The 20,031-nt window shown below is 39.3% G+C and overlaps 1 protein-coding gene across 12 annotated transcripts in view; it reads right to left on the bottom strand.

The window, feature by feature from the left end:
- KALRN (kalirin RhoGEF kinase) overlaps positions 1–20,031 on the bottom strand; it is a 484,760-nt gene that overhangs the window by 282,779 nt on the left and 181,950 nt on the right. For all 12 annotated transcript variants that reach the window (XM_048309150.1, XM_048309144.1, XM_048309140.1 and 9 more), the window contains exons 5-6: positions 7,749–7,941; positions 2,994–3,506 (exon numbers count right to left, since the gene is read on the bottom strand). In XM_048309150.1, coding sequence (XP_048165107.1) covers positions 2,994–3,506; positions 7,749–7,941 — 706 coding nt within the window. The remainder of the gene's footprint in view (positions 1–2,993; positions 3,507–7,748; positions 7,942–20,031) is intronic.

The raw sequence follows: 20,031 nt of genomic DNA, 5'->3' as shown, positions 1-20,031 counted from the left end.
GGTGAGCAATAAATTTGTTGAACAGTGAGGGTCAGGGCTTCGCCAGCAGCTGAAATGTGTTATTTATCAGCAGATCATTACAGTCAGCACTGCACAGCATGTGAACTTCCTCACACCCCTCTGCCAAAGCTCCCCACATGGCTGACCTGCCTGCTGACTTGAGCTTCAAGGAGCTTCCAGTCTCCATCTGGAGATTCAATCTCACTGCACTGTTTGTGCCTATGTGATAGCCCAACTTTTCCTTTCCCTTGGCCCCAGTACAGGAAAATAAAACTCTAAAGCCCTGACTTGGGGACACAGTTTCTCCACAGAGAGCCCTGCTCTCTCCCACTGATTTGAGTGGGAGAAGCCCAGGCTGTGACTGCCACCCCCTCTGTTTATTTTGGCAATGAGTTGTTCAGCACACAACTATACAGACTTCTGTGACTTGTAATGCCTGTAATTTAAATATTTTGTGTGTCCTGGCAGTGACTGCCATTTCTAAATGTTCCAATAGAGGGGATCTATAAGAGGGGAAAAAAAGTGAATTGATTTGCTTTGAACATCTGGGGTATTGTAATACCAAAGGGTGCAAAAATTAACTTTCCTTAGAATACTATGTGTTTTAGTCCTTGTGTCCCTTTTTTTTTCTATCCCATTTTTAAGAACTTTTCAGACAATAAGGACACATTAAATTTTTGAAATCAGAGATGTCCAGAAAATGAAAGTCCTTCTCCATTTTCTCCTTATTATAACAGGTTTCTTGAAATATCATCCAATGAATATACAGAGATATTTTTAAAGACCCTAAAACCTTGTTTATATTCAGAATTTTATGTTGGAGTTTGAGCTTTCACAGGCTACTAGAGTTGTCATTTGACTAGAACTAAACGACATATCCAGGCTATACAAAAAGATCTGTGTCTCTCTCCAGGAGATGAAGAGTATCCTGGCTCTGCTACCACACCTAAGTAAAGTGCAACTGAGCAAATGGAGGTACCTGGAAACTCTAAAATTCAATATGCAGACATATTGGTGGCTATTTCTATAGTGGAGACAGCACTCAGACTGTATTTAGCTCTGAACATTTTATGAAACAAGTACTTTCCAGTCTGAGGTGGTCAGACTACTTCAAAGAGATCTGAAAAAGGCAGCTACAGAGGAAAAGCACATCAGTGTTTTACATCAGTCTACACGTGCGAAATGTGACGTTAAAGGGTCTGCAACCCTTCCAGGAAGAATTTTAGGGACTCACAAACTGAGAAGACTAAAAACACAGACTTGGGAATATAAAAGAAGAAAATATTTTATATTCTTTGGGAAAACACAGAAGTAAAGAAAAGGCAAGCAGAGCTAAAGCAGAGAAGCTGACTGTGTCTTTGGTTAATGTGAGGCAGATGAAGAAGAGAAGTTGAGAAGAGGAGAATCCTGGTTTTGTCAAACTGGAATTGCTCAAGGCAGCCAGTGTTAGAAAGGCAGAAAGCACATTCTCACTTCTTCCTTCACGTCAGAAATTTCATTTACTTGTTGACTTGCCTAGACCTTACACATAACAACCACAGAATAACACATGCAAAGAGCTTTGCTGTCACATTGCCTAGACTTATATCACATCATCCTTTCATGCCTGTGCAAGAGGTAGAAAGGAAACACCCTGGAGACTTCCGTCAGTGCCACAGAACAATGCTTGGCAACAAGGACTTCTCAAACACTGGCTTGATCTGAGAGCCTTTCAGCTTATAACATTATTAATTATAATAACTTCCTAAATATTTACTAATAATATTATCAAATAATAATAATAAATTTAAAAATAAAATTAATAAGCAGCGGTCATCCGAATAATCCCAAAGAAACTGAAAATCCAGAGTGAAGGACTGACTGAAGTACAGCCACTGCTGGGAAGGACAAAAGTGAGTGGCCTCCTTATAGCATATAACACACAATGAACAGGGGAAATGCTACTATTGTAGCATTTGGAATTTAAACTCTGCTCTTATGCATCCTTGAGTGATGCTGCAGTGACTCTTATTTTAGAGGGACTCATCTGAATTCAAGGTTTTCCCAACAGGAGGATTGATTATAAAATGATGGAGCTTTTACAGTCCCAGCAAGTCTTGGAGATATTTAGTACATGCATTGAAATCCAATGTCAAGTGTCTGGTTCTGCACTACTCAAGATTAAGTTTGTTTCAGCAATGTGCTTCTCCACGGTGTTTTAAAATAACACTAACTAGTAGCTGATTAAAAAAAACCATCCTCATGAGATCCCCCTGCAGATGAGGTCTGCTTTTCTTTTGCAACTCCTCCTGGGTTTGTCCAGGCAAACACATTAGTGAGACAACTGGATAATGCATTAAGTAGAGAAGATTCAGAGATTGGTGATTTTGATGGATATACAGACTAGATAAACACGATTCTGAGAGCTCACGATTCTCTCTTCCACTGAGAATACCCTACCTCTGTGGCCTGGAATTTTAAATGTGCAACAAAGACTTCTCACAAAATCACCTAAGAAGGTGCCAAGCACTTCTGCATTAAGAAAGCCAAGGCTTTAGTGCTACACAGTGTTCTAAAGTAAATTCCCTGAAACCTATACTTGAAATTTCCCATCGACTCCAAGAAGATCAAATAATCACAGTGAATTAAACCCCAAAATCATTCTTTCAGTGCTGTGACAAACAAATATATTCATAAGCTTAGTAAAAGAAGTTTGAAAAAAAAAGCCAGATTCTTGTGCTAATGTCTAACAAATATACTCATTGTGAGACAGAAAAGCAGATTAGCTTTCATCAAAAGTGACAGAGACAAGTTACTCTTGGATATTATTATGCCTGCTACATCCAACAATTACCTTGGTGAATTTGGTTTATGAGTCACATGAAGTATATCTGCTGGCAACATGAGATTTACACCTGTGATGAACACCTCATGTCGCCACTTATAGAAAAAATGGTCACCCTTGCAACAGAGTGTTGTTTAAAGTATGAAAAAAGGAACAGATTATTCCCTACCTTCTCAGCATCTTGCTCAAAAAGCCGGAGTTGAAAGCACTGGTCCAGTTTCAGCTTGCGGACATGCCACATCTGATGCAAGTGTTGCCGGGTAGAATGCAGCTTGTCTAAAAGGCTGGTAATCTTTGGCACTAGACTTTGAAAATCTGCACTTCCAGGAATGCAGTTCCTACCAGAAAAACCATCACTGGATCTTATGCATTGTAATAACCTCTGGCCCTCACGATCCAGTTCTTCCACAGGAGCTTTAATAACTTTTTTCTTAAGCTGTGTGTGCTCATCAATCAGCCTTCTTGAGCCCTCAACATCAACTGGAAACTCCTTCCTAGCCAACATTTCCTGGAGATCCTCCAGCCTTGATAATAAATGGATGGCGCTGTTGAAAAACTCTTCCAAGGAGACACGCAGCTCTATCCATTCATCGTGGTTGTAATCCAAGGACCCTTCGAACTCGTCCGTCAGTTGAGAAGGGTCTACAAGCTTTGCCAGGCCTTCCACAGACACCATACTTGTCTAAGGAAGGGAAAAGGACAGCATTTAAATCAGGGGCCATCCAATCAGAATTAACAGCACAACCCATAAACAGCATGAAGTGAGTATTTTCCTCATCAATACATAGCTGAAGGCACATTGTAAGAGATGTCAAGGACTGTGTTTAATTTTGATGTATTAATTGGACAGAAAACTTTGCTACTAATGGCACTTATTTATTTATTTATTAAAAGACATGATATTTACTGGAATAATGCCTATCTTTTTTAGCTGGCCTGACTATCAATAACATGTAGTGAAAATGCTTCTGCCACAGCTTTTCATCAGCCCAGCTGGACACGGAAGACTTCTTACTGCAGCCTTTGGATATCTGGACATGGTTGTTCACTAAACAGGTACAGGTATTACAGGGACTCTGCTATTTGTGTTACACCCCAGCTAGTGGCTACCCAGAAGCAAAAGTTTCAGTTGTATGAACTGAAGCAGGTATTGCAAACTGCCATAACTGAGAATATGCTGGGTTTCTTCTTCCAAGTTATTCCAGCTGGCTTTTTGTCACTCTTCCACATTAGCAATTCCTAATGTAATTATACCAAAATCAATGTAAAAGTGAAATGTCATTGAAGTATTAACAACTAGAACTTGTTGCCAATAGAAAGTACTGCTCATGAATCATACACAATCAATGAGAAATGGTTTTAATTCATTCAGACTCGGTAACTGGTGATAGAGAAAAGCACTGGATGTCTCTAAAACAGATTACAGTTCAAGGACACAGAAACTGATAGCTTTTCCCATTTGTTTTAGACAAACTACTTCTTTCTGAAATTAGGAGCATAGGGTTTCATATGTAACTAGAGATTTTCAGTGCTGTCATGTTAACACCCAAGCTGGCAGTCCTTAAAGGCTTGTATCTTCATCAGTAACTGCACATCTATCCCCTAGAGATCAGGCCTCTAAAGAATGCCAGAGCTTGTGCTCTTCAGAAATGGAGGCACCCAGTAATCACAGCACTCTTGTAAAAGTAATCTACGAAGAAAAACACCTAAAGTCCTGACCACTATCCTGAATTATGTCCATAATAGTAGGCTAGCCACTGGTTAAAGGTTAATAATAGCCTTTTTCTTCCAATTTGTATCCATACAAAAATATCAGGCATTCTGCAATGTATTAAAATTGAGATTGTATTGAACTTAAGCTCAGGAGAAAGATTATTTTAAAATGTTCTTGCAATATTCCTTGCATTGAGGAAAAGTGAGGAGAGTGGGAAGAGCAAAGAAACAGTGGGAAGGTAAGTACGTAGCTTCAGAGGGTTTTCAAATTTTTAAACCTCTTTATCAGGACACTGAGACCTTGAAGATAATTCAATTTAGAGTTTAACTGCCTGTCAGGGAAATACTTCTCTTGATGGCTAACACTTAGGGATCCCTCTCATGGATCCAAGCTAATGGAAACATTGCTCTAATCATGGACAGAATTTGACATGAGATAGTAGCAAGGCTTTTCGTTTCTTGAATTCTGCAGAAATTTTCTTTATTCAGGTTTGATTTTTTAAGTAGTTATTGAAACTCTAATGAAAACAATTTTAGTGAGGTAGGTAGGTGCTTACTGTTTCCTAGGCACTACTCATCCCTCTTTTGAAATCAATTTAAAAGTGTTGCCCAGTATTTAGACTCTTCCAGCAGGAGAAAGAAAATAATCTTGAAGGCACCTCTGAATTAATGCTAAGTAAGCTGCCTGGTCCATTCCTCAAAGTGACAGGAAACTTTGGGATCCACGTACATCAACCAAACACTTTTCTTTCTCTTTCTGGGTGAAGATCTGTGTACATGCTTCACTCTGGACTGTGACACAGAAACACTGTGCTGGAATCTCACCCCACAAAATCCAGTTCATCAGCCTCCACTAAGGGTCACAGTGCCCTGGCACACACATAATACTTCCATTAAGCTCAAAAAATACAAAACCTTAAAAATAACTGGCCTTAAAACTAACACTGGGTACTGCTGAGTTTGTGGATGGGATAGTTCAGCAGAGACTCCTATTGCCTTCCACTGCAGTGTGCTCCTGCCAAGGCCCTCGTGTTTGAGCCGAGCTGTGGGAAATTGCCACGACAGGCCAGTTCAGAGAGGGTATCTGTGAGCTGCCCCACATAAACCAAATAAATGTGGGCCTTGTTTGATATTCACAGTTCTTATGAGAGAGCATGAACTGCCCAAGAGCCTGAACTTATTGACAAGCAATAACATCCCAAAGAATCCTTTAAACAGAAGTTCCTTGATTGTGGTGTGTATATTGTAGGGTGGACCACAGCTTAGGAAACCTTGGTTTGATTCATGGAATTGAAGGACTCAAACCATTCTGTGATTCTGAGTGTCTGCAGGTGGTTCAATAGACAGTGAAAGCACTGACTCTCCCCCTCTGGGCCAAAAATTTGTGGACCATTGGACACCCATGTGAACAGCCCTGCAGACAGACCAAGGCTCAAGGGCACTCACAACACACACAAAATGAAAATACATTTAATTCATTCCAGCATGTACAGCAAACAAGTCCAGAGCTTTTTAAACACTACGGACTCAGAGGTGTAACCATGAAGAATAACTTGATCACAGTTTACTCTTTACTATCATCACAACTCCACATAATAAAAACATATGTCAAGCCTCCAGAAAGCATTGATTTTAAAACCAAACCAATGTCCTAAAAATACATACTTGAACTCTGTTCCTTTACCTCTAGGCTATGAAACTTTAGGAAGACATTTTCTAAAGCACTGGAGAATTGAAATTCAGTGTTGGATATACACTCATATTCTTGGGCTACTATGTGACTGCCCCTCAGTGCCCTCATATATTTTAAACAGAAGCTCCCCATGCCCTAAACCTATCCTACTGTTAATCTCTGCACAGGCTCCCTCCTGCTCCATGTTCTGCTGTAGCCACACAACTCCCTTCTCCTCCCCACTGCCCCCATCCCTCTCACTCCCCACGGCAGCAATGCCAATGTCACTGCACTGTGATGGCAGCTGCCCCGCCAGGACCAGTGACGGCAGTGAGCATGAGGAATCTCTGAGTCTAACAAACCCACACTGGGGGCAGCTTTGCTTTCAAAAGCACATATGGGATAGCAAGTGGAAGTTATTTTGATGGCTGAGTCCTCAAAGGTACCAAGGAGTGTAAAGACTGATTTAATCAAAGCAAAATTTATGAATTGACTGGATTTTGTGAAACGGGTGAAAATTTACAAGCACTTAAAATGTGATAATAATGTAAAATTGTGTTAATGAGTAACGCCAACATAATTCCTCATAGCCATTCAAGGGTGCTTGCAAGAACAGGTTGAAAATAAGGACACATTTATATCACACCAACTTCACCAAAACTTAAATAGATACTTAAATACAGTCTTCCATTGCAGTAAACATTAAGAACTATAGCCAAATTTTCTTCTGCATTCCAGAGATGCAAAATTTGTGTGTCTCTCTGAAAATAATGGATTGGTAAGACAGCCAACAATAGAAATGTTTTTCAGTGAATTATTAAAAGATAATGCATGACTAAGTCATGGCAGGGCATGACTGATGTATGAGCACTTCATGCACCTGAGTTTTGATTCTTTTTGGATAAGAAGCTAAAATTCACAGAAGACTGAAGTGCTCTAGAGAACACAGCTGGGTTTGTCTTCATCAACAACAAAGTTAGTAAAATTCCCTTAATTATGCAGTTGTTATATACTGGTTACTTCTCAAAGGACATGCCTGAGGCACCTTATCATTCACATGAGCTGTTAATGTCACCCCTGAACTGTAAATCTCAATTAAGTGAAAGAGGTGACAATTTAGCAAATGTCTTTTATAAAATAAAAGCCACTAGTGGAAGTTTGGTAGAGGTCAACTAACAAACCCATACATTTGCATCCAGAAAAGAGTATCTTTAGCATTTTGACTTGATTTGGTATTTGGTGGGTTTTTTTTGTTTTTTTTCCTATGAGAAACAAAGGAAAGACTTAATGCACCACCACCAAAAATAAATACCACAAAAAAAAACCCCTCAGCAAAATGAACTATGTGAACCTCTGGGATGAAACATGTAACTCATTCCACCAGTGTGCTCAGAAAACAACCTGATGCCAGGGCATCAGCCTAGTCTTGCCACCTTCCCCCAGAGGTATATTTTGCTTTCAGTCACAGGGGGTTTTTTACCTGAAGAAAGGTTCTTATCAGAGATAATGCTTTACCATACATTTCTACATGGTTCTCACCTCAAAGATGAACTTGGAACTGCCGAAGTTTGTTTTCTGCTTCTGCCAGAAATTATCAGGTTTTATAATCAGGGCAACATGAATCTCAGCAGGAAAGGCTTCTTGAAGGGTTTTTAGGAGAGGCTTGATCAAATCCCATTTGGATCCTCGCATATCAATAATAACAGTGAATCCTCGTTTGCAAACATCTTCGCTGCAGGAATAAAAGCATATCATGAGAATTAATATTGTGGGCAGCCACACGGAGGCTTGACTTTTGTTGCTGGTGTTTGGTGCTTCAGAGCAAAGCAAGGAATAATGAACGAAAAAGACTAAAGATAGTACAGTATAAAGGCTATAAGAAAGGTTATATTAAATGTATTATAAATTATATATTATAATGTAATTTACATGAAATTCAAGTGTCTAGATTACAGTTTAATCTCTAATTTTCCAAGCATGTGTAATTCAAATACTCATTGAAATCATACATACTTTCACACAATTGAAAACAGAATCAAATATATCTGTATAGAAGCTCTTTATGTGTACATACAATGGATTCTGCTTTCAACATATTCAACCCAGCCAAAGTCAACAAGCAGGGTCCTGTGCCTTAGCATTAGTGGCTACTTGTAAATTTGGGTGCCTTCATTTTTAGAGGCCCCTATAAGGGCTTTTTAAAAAGTTCCAGTTCCAGAAAAGTGTCATTTCCAGAAAAGTGCCTGGCAATTACTCCCTGACAGGAAGGCCCTTGTGACTCAGCATGTGCACTGTTGTCACTGGGGCCCTTTTCCCTCATGATTGATCTTCCAAATGCTACAGGACCTTTTTTCAATCCACAGTGAGACTTTTCTGACAGCCTTTACTCCTTCTTTCTCAGAAGTCCAAGACAGTTATCTGGCCTGGTCACTAGCAATGGGTGGGGCCCAACAACACCAGAGCATTCACTTGAAAACACACCTCTTCTTTTTCCTCACAAGAAGAGAGGAGAAAGAATAAGATATTTCCATTCAAGTCAAGTCTGTGCAGCTTTCAGCATGGCTTTTCAAGGGACATAGTAGTATTTATCCTCAGAAAAAGAGGTATATGTATAATGCAGAAATTTTAAGACTCTTTATCCTCCACAGAAATATTCCCAGTGCTCAAACACACGGGAGGACTTTCACTACACTCTACCTCTTTAACTTCTTAAAACACTCTTTCTGCTATAAGATCCATCCTACATATTCAACGGAAAGCAACTCTATAAACTTGCAATTAGGTTTCTGGGCTGGAACAAGGACAGGAATATTCTTCATAGGAGGCACACACTGGACTAATACATGTTAAGAGAACCAGCTAACTTGAACAGTCTCAACATAGTGCCAGGCAGGAGCACTCAGAGACAACAAGCTTGGTCCTCTGCCTTGGCATTATTGGTACATCCACAGCACACTGCATAAAATAGTCAGTGCAAAGAAAAACTAGGGAGACCAGGCACTTCCAAACACTCAGGAATACAGACCTTTTTATTCTGCTTTTACCTACTGCTGAAAAGGTCAGACATCTGATCCTTTCATAACTAATGCCAAAGAAAGGCTGTAAAAGAAGCTTTGTTGGGGGTGCTACTGCCTCTTGCCTTTTGGAACAAGAGCTGAGACAAGGAATCAAATCAGAAAGCAAAGAATAGAAAGGGGGTTGTGTTTTGTGTTATTTTTCTTGCAAATCTTTATAGGATCTTCAGGAACTTCTGCCAAATCACTGATCCCTGTTTTACTAAACTGACTTTTCCAAGGATTTCTTCAAACACTTGACAAAGAGATGCAGGAGTCATATGGACACATGGAGGGCTCCAACAGCAGACAAGTAACAGGTAAGTGCAATCTGTCTTTTCTGATATAAATAAGTAAATACACCACCACCATCCACTGCAACCACAGCAAGGCATAGCCAATATTAGCTTCATTCCAACTCCCCTTGCCACAGCCAACCTGCCAACTTACCAAATCTGATGTAAAACAGTAAGTTAACACTTATTAATGAACAACATAAAAACCTATTTTGGTAAGCAGAACAAAAATGTCCTGAAACACTGAAGTCTCCTGTTTATGAACCTGAACTAAAGTCTTAGACACAAACAGATCCAGATCCAAAATTGCAATTTTTTTTTTTTTTTTAATCTGATGAATGGTACTAACCTGTAACAAGATCTGTGGGTCTGTAGTATCATCTACACAATTTGATCCCCCCAGCACAGTGATAACTCCACATTCTTCTGACTTCTTGCAGAAAATTAGCACCTGATTTCTAAACCTGCTTGTCAAAATCTATTATTTAACAGTGTTTAAATTGTTGCAAGACAGAAAGCTGCCTGCTCATCATTTCTACTTTCAGTTGCAGAGCTTGCTGCAGAGATGGTGCCTTTGAGAGCACTTATCCTGCACAAACAGGTAGCTGGATACTAATCAGGTACTAATATCTCAAAGAAAGAAGTGGGAGACAAGAAAATTATTTAAACTGTAACCTCTTCAGGGCAGGGACCATCTGCCATGCTCTGTTTGTTTAAAGAGCCTGCCTTGCCAGAGGTCTCTAGCTACCTATATTCATACTACAGTCTTCAGCTGTCTGGAATGAATTCCAATGAATTACTTTTGAGGAAACCATAAATGCAAATCTAGGGAATTAAAAATAATGAGTAATAATGGTCTGCAAAACCAAAACTGAACATGGAGGTGGAAGTACAAAAGGCTTACATAATTGTGGGGACACCTTACAGGCAATTTAATAAAAAACAAAACAAAACAAACAAAACAAACAAAATAAAAAAAAGGCCAAAATTCAAGTTGCAATATCCAAATATTTCCAGCTATTGACAGTGTCCTAAAAAAGTTGGCCTAGACATAATGAAGCTCCGATAAACTCTGGTGAGGCAGTCTGGAGTGATTTGTCATCTCTGACAATCAGTCATTTTTCTTCAGTTACCTCAGCATGGATTGAGGAAATGACCCGACATTCCTTTTGAATAGTCTAGCCATGCTTATTAACTTTATTGCTTAAAAGCAACAACCCAAACCCTTCCCAATCTAGCAATTGATCGGGAAAAGCAGCAGCAGCAATCAAGCTTCCTCCACATTGTCCAAGCAAGACATGCCTTATTCCTGGCTCCCAAGATGATACATCAATACACATATCTATTACGCACAAGTAACCACTTTAGTAAGGCAATTAACGTTGATTGTTGTGCTTAATTTTTTCCGGTATTGATATTTGACCAGAAACTGGAAAAACGCTCAAATCAAGGTATTTGGACAATCCATCAACCTTTTGGCTGTGCTCATCTGGGCTAGATTTGCAATGGTGAGCAGAAATGATTTGATAGTTGATAAGTCATTTCACTTGCTCCACTGCTTTTAAGCAAAGAGCAGCTTCTCAGTCTAATAAAAATACCCTAGAATATTTGTGAAAATAATACTTATGATCTGAATTTAAAAAAAAAAGGTATAAAACTGAAACTCAGAAGCAGATGTGATAATTTTGTAAAAATAAATGCCTCTATTTTGATTTCCTCTTTAATTCAAGCGCATTCTAAATTGTATTTTCTTTGGCAAGAGCTGTCTTGCTGGGTACCAAATGAATTTAAGGACTTCATGCTTTCTGATTAATCTTTCAGATACCTATTGATTATGTGTATTTTTCACCCTTATGGTTTGGCCAAAGCTTCTGGCATTTTGAAGCTTCAGCACTTGATTAGCTGAAATAGCGTAATATCTCCATTCTCATTTTGCAGTCATGAGTTAATGACGAAGCAGCACATTTAGCATTCCTGTTGGACCACTAAAAGCCCAGATCTGACATGTCCAACATCTCATTCTAAATACGATTTGTTAACGGGGAGAGCAAGATCTCTTTTAAGGCAGGTCAGCATAACCTTGTCAGGAGACACTATCAGAATAACAAGTAGCTCTTCAGGCATCAATACATAAGTGCAAAATCTGTAGGAAATTAATTGTTTTTGAGATCACCATTCCTTTGACAAATGTGGCTGTAGTCAGCCAATTGGTTCACAAGCTGAGAGTGGAAAAGAGGGAACGAGAGCAGAAAAACAGGTATGTGAAAGCCTCCAAGCACAAACTGTTATCCCAAAGGCCTCACTTCATATGAGATCTGACTAACTCTGCTGCCTAGTCTACATATCAAAATGCACCAAGGTTCACTTCAGTAATTTATATGTTAATATTTTTGGTTAATTGCAATTTTTTATTCATTTTGTGTGTGGTTTATTTACTCAGCTGGAAAATAAAACTAGGCAGGGAGGTTTATAATCAGCATCACTTGCCGACTTTCATAGTTTAATTTCTCATCACCATGTCGAGCCTGAAGTTCACCTTGTCAATAGAAAGAGTCAGTACCCATGTTCATAATATACCTTCCAGTACATTTAGAGGACCAAATATAGTACTTTGTAGTAGACCTGTTTGCCAAGCACTCCTGAACAGCATTATTTATTAAAATATTTTGTTCTATTTAATACTTCTCAGCAAAATGTACCTTGCTTATTATCCCAGTTAAGAGATGTGTTCCTGCAGTGTCACACTGCCAGTCTGAGCTGTCACCCACCACTGCCAGTGGCAGCAGCTGCTCAGTGGGATGAGACAGACTGTCTTTGCAAAGATCCTGGGACACTTGTGACTCCTAGTCCTCACATCTCCCTTGTGTGCTGCTGTATCAGAGACCAGGGGAGGAGCTTAGTGGTGCACAACCCAAGAGCATGACTGCTCTGGAGTAACAATTCACAGCAAGCTCCTGCCAGAGAACTCCAGCCCCCTAAAAGACTGTAGGTGGACAATCCTTCATCCTTCTTTCCTTCTTACATTTTCAAACTTGGTTTCACAATGGTTTTTTGCAATTAGAGGAGAAACAGCCACCCAGACTCTACTTCCAATTAATCCTTTCTTCCTTAGTGTGACCTAAATTTGTTTATTCTCTTTCAGCACTGAAAAGGAATCACTCATTCTCACTTTTCTTTTTTAAAAAGAGAGAGAAAGAAAGAAATCAAAGCCAGTTTCACAGTGGCTGGAGCTGGACATAAAGCAGTGATCTAGAGAAATTTCAGTGATGTGTTGTAAAAAGACTTGGAGCCAGTGAGGTCCAGGCAGAGACAAACCTCCTGTCTCTGATTTCCAGCCACTGCTCTTAGGGGACATGAGGTGTGTCTGTGAATGGCACAAGAATGCAGATGTGTGGGCTGCACAACATCCACATTCAACCCCTGCCTCTGGCCCCAAGTCAACAGGAAGGGAATAGAAAGGCAGAAAAAACCCAAATACATCAGCAGAAGCTAACTGGTGCCAGATGGGTTCTCCTGCTATTCTCAAGGAAGTAACTCATTTTGGTATTCAATTTTTACTTCAAAGAAAAATGGCTCTGAACTCCAAGCAATTCTGCTGGAAAATGATGTAAGCTAGCAAGAACAGATACCAGCTAGGTGTAAGAAAACCTTTTTCCAGTATATAACCATGATCCCATGAGCTCCTGGGAGTTGTTCTGAGAGGTGCAGGTCCCATTCGTACCTCTGTCAGGGTCCAACAGGGCTGTGTTCTGCTCTCTTCTACCCAGGTAAAAATCCTGAACTACATCATTACAGCCCAGACCAGAACTGGGACCCAGAGCTCTGCAGGCATTTGGCCTCCTATTTAACTGAGCAAATAAACACTATTTGAGAAGCTTCCTGTCTTCATTCAAATAGCAAAGATATAAAACACAGCTGTGTCCAAAAATTGCATGATCGCAGCTGTTAAAGCCAAATCTGGAGACAAAACCTGTTCAGTTTCTGCTGGTAAATGATGTCTTCATCTACACCCATTTACCCTCTTCCCCTTTTGTTGTTGCACATCTACTATATTTGGATCAATATCTGGCAGGTCTTCCTTGAAACAGCTGCTGAGATAAATATGAAATTAATCAGGGCTTTGTTTTTGTTGAAGCAGGGCTACATTTAAAGATTTGTTACTACAACGAAAAAATATTTGAACAGTAAGAACCATTCAACTCTCTGAGCATTTAAAGGCTTGTATTTGAGATGATTTAGCAGAAACAAAACAAAAATGCTTTACCAAATGAAAATTATATGTTCTTGACATTTGCTGGAAAAAATAAATATTAGGGTTGTGCTGAAATATAAACACATGATTCTTGAAAGGTTTGGATGAGCAGAGGCTATTGGAAGTAAGTTTGAAGATTCAAATCCATTGGATTTCCAGAGGAGAAATAGATATATAAATAAATATATGGCTGTACTTAGAACAGCCAGACTACTAAGATTCAGAAAATAAATGGATATTTCTACTTGCACTATGAGGTTTTTTGCAGTTCAGGCAAGGAGACTGTGAAGGCCATTTCACATGCTGTCACTATGAAGTTTAGTCTATGGTCAGCACTGCCAGATTTTCACACAAGGAAAGGGATACTTCATCTGGGCAATGAGTGCTTGGGGTCCTAGACACAGCATCCTAATTTATCAGTTTACAACATCAGTGACTTAACAAGTGAGTGAATGGAGCAGGGTGAACAGCTCCAGGAGTTCCAGTCAGCGCCATAAACAGGGTCACCCTGGAGTGGAAAGCCTCCAGATTGCAAATACATATATTTCCTTGAAATGCGCTGTGGGAGGCAGAGAAACCCAGAGGGGAAAGACCTTTAGTAGTATAAAGAAGCCTGCAAACATGTTCAACTCATGCAAAGAATGATTAATGTAGGTCTAGACAGTCAACAGCAGCACCTGGTAAAATCCAATAATGTCCACAGGCAGACACAATGCCAAATTCCTTCCTGATGCAGGCAGGTATAACCACTCTGAGACTTGCACATTTGATCCAGGGCTCCACTGAGCTCATAGATGATAATAGGAAAAAACCCCTCTTCAAAGACAGTAAAATCACTTTTCCTACATAGTACTGACATCTCTTGCAATAAGCACTCGTCAGTTCCCACACCCTGCTCCTGACAGTGCAAGAGAGCAAGGCACACCCGTTTATAGAACTGTAATTAAAATAAGGAACTAGGGAGAAAAGATGAGATGTTACATATCAATTCAAAATAAGATATTTCATTATTAGAGCAGGTTCTCATTAAAGTATTGCTGAATTTGAAAAAAAGCTTTTATAACAGCAAAATATTCTGTTTAACCCTTTTCAGATGAAATAATTTTTTTTCATTTTGTTCCTTTTTTGGATCAGTCTACTCAGAAGAGTACAAAAACTTTGAATTTTATAGAAGTATTTTGACTGCCATAACATTTCAGAGCTACATTTGTGGGAAATTTCTAAATCTTTTGGATTTTTCCTCATTTAAAAATTTGCACTTCAAAATAGCAGATTCTTCCACAACTAAGTAACTTAGCTTCTGCCCATTTGCAGTGCAGAGTTCAGCATGAGATTTGCTTTGCACTTTATGTCTTCTAAGCAATAATGGTATAACTATTCCTTAAGACTTACAGGATTTTGGCCAGAATCCACACACAAAATAGGGGCAAGCACTGAATTCCAGTGTATCTTTTAGGAGGAAAGGTTGAGTACTCCATCCCAGAAGCACTCTGTGGTCCCTGCTGTGGGTCTGGTTTGATACTATAAAGGAATTTCAGTTCTCTTTAGAGTTGCACAATTAAAAACTGACGCCTCTTTTTTCCCCAGGTTGGACAATGAGGACTGTCCATGACTAATAAATTAGTGGTACTCTTTTTTTTTTTTTTTTTTTTGAGCTCCACCCATATACAAACAAAGCAGGTCTTTGTAGGCACAATGATTTACCTAAAATAGTTCACTTATCAGATAGATGCTTCCTGCCATGCCAGGCTGGGTGAAGACTGCCTGTTGTATTACATCCAGAGGACTTGCTCTGAAGCTACAAAATCAATCTGTGTTGTAAGAGACACTTGTAAAATCAATTTTTGTGTATTCCTTTATACAGCAGACTTTACTCATTCTTTCAAAAAGCTACCACGATGGCATTGAGAGCAGAAAAAGTCCTTTTTACAGAGTCCTCAAGAGACAGAGGAAACTGATGTGCTGTTCCCAACCCAGCTCCAAAACCTCTAGCTTATGTCCAATTTATTCTGATTCTGTCTCCTAGCAAGGCCAGGCTCTCTCACTGTGTCTAGCAAGAGGGGCTAAGCTGTGCCAATGAAGCCACTGGATGTGAGGTATCATCCCTTTTCACGTGTGGAGACATAAATGTGGGAGAGATCAAAATCACTGGAGCTGACTGAGCACAAACAGGTTGGTAACTCAGAATTTCAAAGGCATTAGAAGACCTCAAAGATACCGTTGACACCCAGAGTGAGAAAGCTGGATCTAAAAAAGCTTCTGGAAAGCAAAAATGAATCCAACAGTCAAAATCCTGGGAATAAATATGCAAACTCCAGCTGAGTCAGCCTCTGAGCTAACATTCTCTGAGTGTCTTCCCAAGATCACTTGAAGTATTTCTCCAGCCTCAGATGCTGTCACCTTTGCAGGAGACTGAGCTCCTCAGGTGCCAGTGTGTGGTCTCCTCAGGTTCACAGTCCATCACCCCACAGCAGTGTCCCACACCGACAGGAACTCACACATTGCTGTCATGGCAATGCAGTTTTAATGTTGCTTCCCTTACAATCCTGAACTTTCATCACGGTTGCAAATAATTTCAGTTCTCTATCAGTACCTCTACCACCTATCAGTCACCTCTAATTGGAAAAACCAGAGGAACTGTTTTATCAGCTGAAGCAGGTTCAGATAAATGCTCTGAAAAGTGATTGCCTGGTTTCAACTGCCTGCTCCTTTTTCCCTATTAGCTATATTGCTTCTCTATCAAAAGCACAATAAAACTTCACTGGCAAATCCATCTACAAGTGCCACATGTGAAAGAACATCAACCTATTCATCTCAAGAACTACATACCCCAGGTGGTGCTTTTCCTGTTGACAGACCTGAAAATTATATTGATAAATTAACATATGCCAGGATAGTAATGATAGGAATCAGCTAGTCAGAGAAATTACTATTTATTGTAGATGTCGGCAAGCTCACGGTAATGTAAATCAGGGAGAGCAGATTCTTGAAATACTGCACCTAAGGATATTTCCCTAATACTGAGCCACTCATTTGACCTGGAAGAGGCACATCAAACACACATCTACTCCACTAGACTAACGGGTTTCCTACCTGTGAGTTAAACTAATGCCAGTATAACTTCCTGTGCAGAAATGGGCATAATGCAGTGGGTTTCTGTAGCAAGCTGAACCACCATAGTTACCCCCTCCCCTCCCCACCAGAAAACAACTGACGAGAATCAACAGAAACCACTTCACAATTGCTCTGCAAACCCCTAGCCTCACACTGGACACATCCCCCAGTTTAAGAAAAGCTGATGACGTGTGACTCCCTGATACTGAGATAATACAAATATATGCAGCTATTTTCCTTGCAATTATAGCTTCACGGTTTATGCATTTTTTACACCTGGCTGGAGCACTGTAGTCCAAGGGATGAGACTGAGTCAGGTGAACCTCGCTGGGTTATTCACCCCCTTCCTGTGTGTGCTACCACACTTTGCTTTATTGAAAAATGCCACTGCATTCTTCCATGGAATGTATTATATTTACCACATCTTCAGACACAGGGAGGATCCAGAATTGCAGAAAAATTGCAAATTGCCTCATGATTGATTTACAAAAGCTTAAAAGAGATCAGTTAATAATCTAAGCATGTGCTTATTTATCCATATTGGGATATATTCTCTGTTACACGTGTGCTGATTTTATATAGGAATCATTTATTGCTCCATACATATGCTTATCTAATTGTACTGAATACACATGCTTTATTAAACTCATAAATGAGCACATTTATGGTCTATGTGAAAGTAGAGCCCTTCATATTTTATTTATAAAGTGGAACAATAGAACAGCATTGACCTAGAACACCCATTTAATTCAGAGGATTTAGGGTTGTTCCACCGACTTTTCTATTTTTTTGCCAGAATCAAAGCTTTTGGGTTTTTTAATTAGATTTCTAGCCCATCTGCTTGCAAAGATAGCCTTGACAATATAAACTAATGCACATTTGTCTTGCTGAGTCTGCAGTCAGTGGAAGAAACATTAAGACTAGAACATGAACTTGCACTCTCCATCTTATTGGGGTGTTAACTGAAAACCCTATTCTGGCAGCCTAAATACCAGAATTCTTAACTATTTCACTGCTGCTAATTTTGCCACCAAAGCTGCAGACACACCACTTGTCAAAGCCATGAATTATTCACATAAGCTCTTGCCCATTTTGATGGCCATGCTGCACAATTCAGGCTGTCAGTTAGGACTGAGCAAGTACCTGGCCTGCAATTATAATCAAGGATTTTACTCTTTTTGTATTGTGTGGAGTAAAAGCAGTGATTGCAGCATAATCAAACTACTCAAAGCTTACAGTGGAAAAGACTGCAAAAGCACAACTACTGGGGATTTGATATAGAACCCACAGGAGCACTAGTTTAGTACATAATTCAAAGTGCTTTATGACATAAAACTAAGGAAAACAAGTTAAAACCTTTGTTGCTATGACATGCTTGAAAAACAGCTCAAATAGACTTTTTCTTACCACTTGAAAACAAAAAGAATACTGCACTGGTCTCTTATGAGAGTGATGTTATCCAAACTGCTAAAATCATCCACAAAACTAATGACCCTAAAAAAAGCCAGCCCTGATTCCAAATGTAAAGAACTGTTTCAACCTTCTTTAATATAAACTCTTCTAAAATAACTATCAGTGTGTGCTTATTTCCCTTAAGCAAGCTCAGGTTGTTGATATCTGAAGAGGGAGGTAAGATCAAGTCTGGGTTTATGACAGTGATTGCTGCCTGAATCATCACATGGTGGGGATGTTGCATGGATGCAGTTGTATCCTAACACTGGGGTTTTTAAGGACAGCAATGTTCAATGACCATGTTTCTTTAGTCCTATGGCCCATCTGATAAAAATATCTTCCATCTGGTTCCTGTATGTACGGTTGTCCCTCACAATAGAAGGAGCTTGATTAAGCAATTAAGATGGTGCATGAAGCACATGTTTACACTTGCTGGATATGGATGGACTTATGATCACACTTGACTGCTTTTCTGGAGGAGGATCACAGTACTTAAACAAGAATTAGAAAAAAGACACAGTAAGTAGAAGCCTGCAGGCCAGGCAGGCCTTTTACTGCTTTGGTTGACCTCTTGCATCAATTTCCAATTTTATTGTAGTAAATTAATGTGTTAGCCTGAAAAAGTATTGATATCTTCCTTTCATTTGTGACTAAGAGCAGACATGGTGAATGCCTGTTTCCACCTCAATGATTTCCTTCTTATGCCCCTGGCAACTTACACAATGAATAAATATTCTGTCTTAAGACGTAGGAGACTTGTGGAAAAGTCTGAGAGCTTGGTAATGGCTGCCTAGAAAAATCCTCTCTAGTCTGTTATCTTGAGATTCATTTGTTGCTTAATTCTGTTTGCAGAGCAGATATATATTTCCAGTTCATTCAGATTCTGTTGAAGTCAGCTGTAGCCTGGAAGAACTAACAGGGGAATCCTGTAATTTTCACAGGAGGCACCCACCAAAGGTAGGAAGAACTAATGGTTTGATAAATCAATTGAGACTAACTCATAAAATTACCTAATATAATAATTTGTTCCCAACTACCTTAAAATCCACCCCAAAAAATCCTGGTGATAATGATTTTGTTGCTCTTCTCTCTGCCCTATCTGCCTGAAATGGCTTATCACTAGCTTTGTTAGAACTTCACCAATATTTGAACCTATGTGACATAGAACAGTGTCCCAGCATTAGAAACATTCAATTTTACCACTGCAAGAAAAAACCTACATTATAGGAATGCTGACATAACCTGTTGTATCATCTTAAAATGTAACATCTTATGAGAGATTTTAAAGAGCTTTGCCATGAGTAATCAGGTGTTAAATAAAACAGGGTCTAATACTATGCTTTAGAGTATTTCACTCAAAACCAAAACTGGACTTTGACAAAGAACAAATCACATGCCAGAAGATCTATGACAATTTCCTCTGAAAAGGAACTTACTTCTTGGCCAAGAGAATAAGAAATACAAAAAGGAAAGCAATGACTCAAAAAGCTATGTGCCAAAAAAATGTTCACAGGTGTAGGAATTAGACTTTTAATAGAATCCCTAATTACACATTTGACTTCTGGCATCTTTTCAAGGCAGCATGAACACAGTTAAAGTTCTTTGTGCATTTGTATTCTCCCACAAAAAATGGGAAAAAATATGCTTTCATTGTA

The sequence above is a fragment of the Corvus hawaiiensis genome, chromosome 7, assembly GCF_020740725.1.
Source record: "Corvus hawaiiensis isolate bCorHaw1 chromosome 7, bCorHaw1.pri.cur, whole genome shotgun sequence".
NCBI lineage: Eukaryota > Metazoa > Chordata > Aves > Passeriformes > Corvidae > Corvus > Corvus hawaiiensis.
Note: the sequence above shows the minus strand (reverse complement) of the source record. Positions and strands in the feature narration are given on the sequence as shown.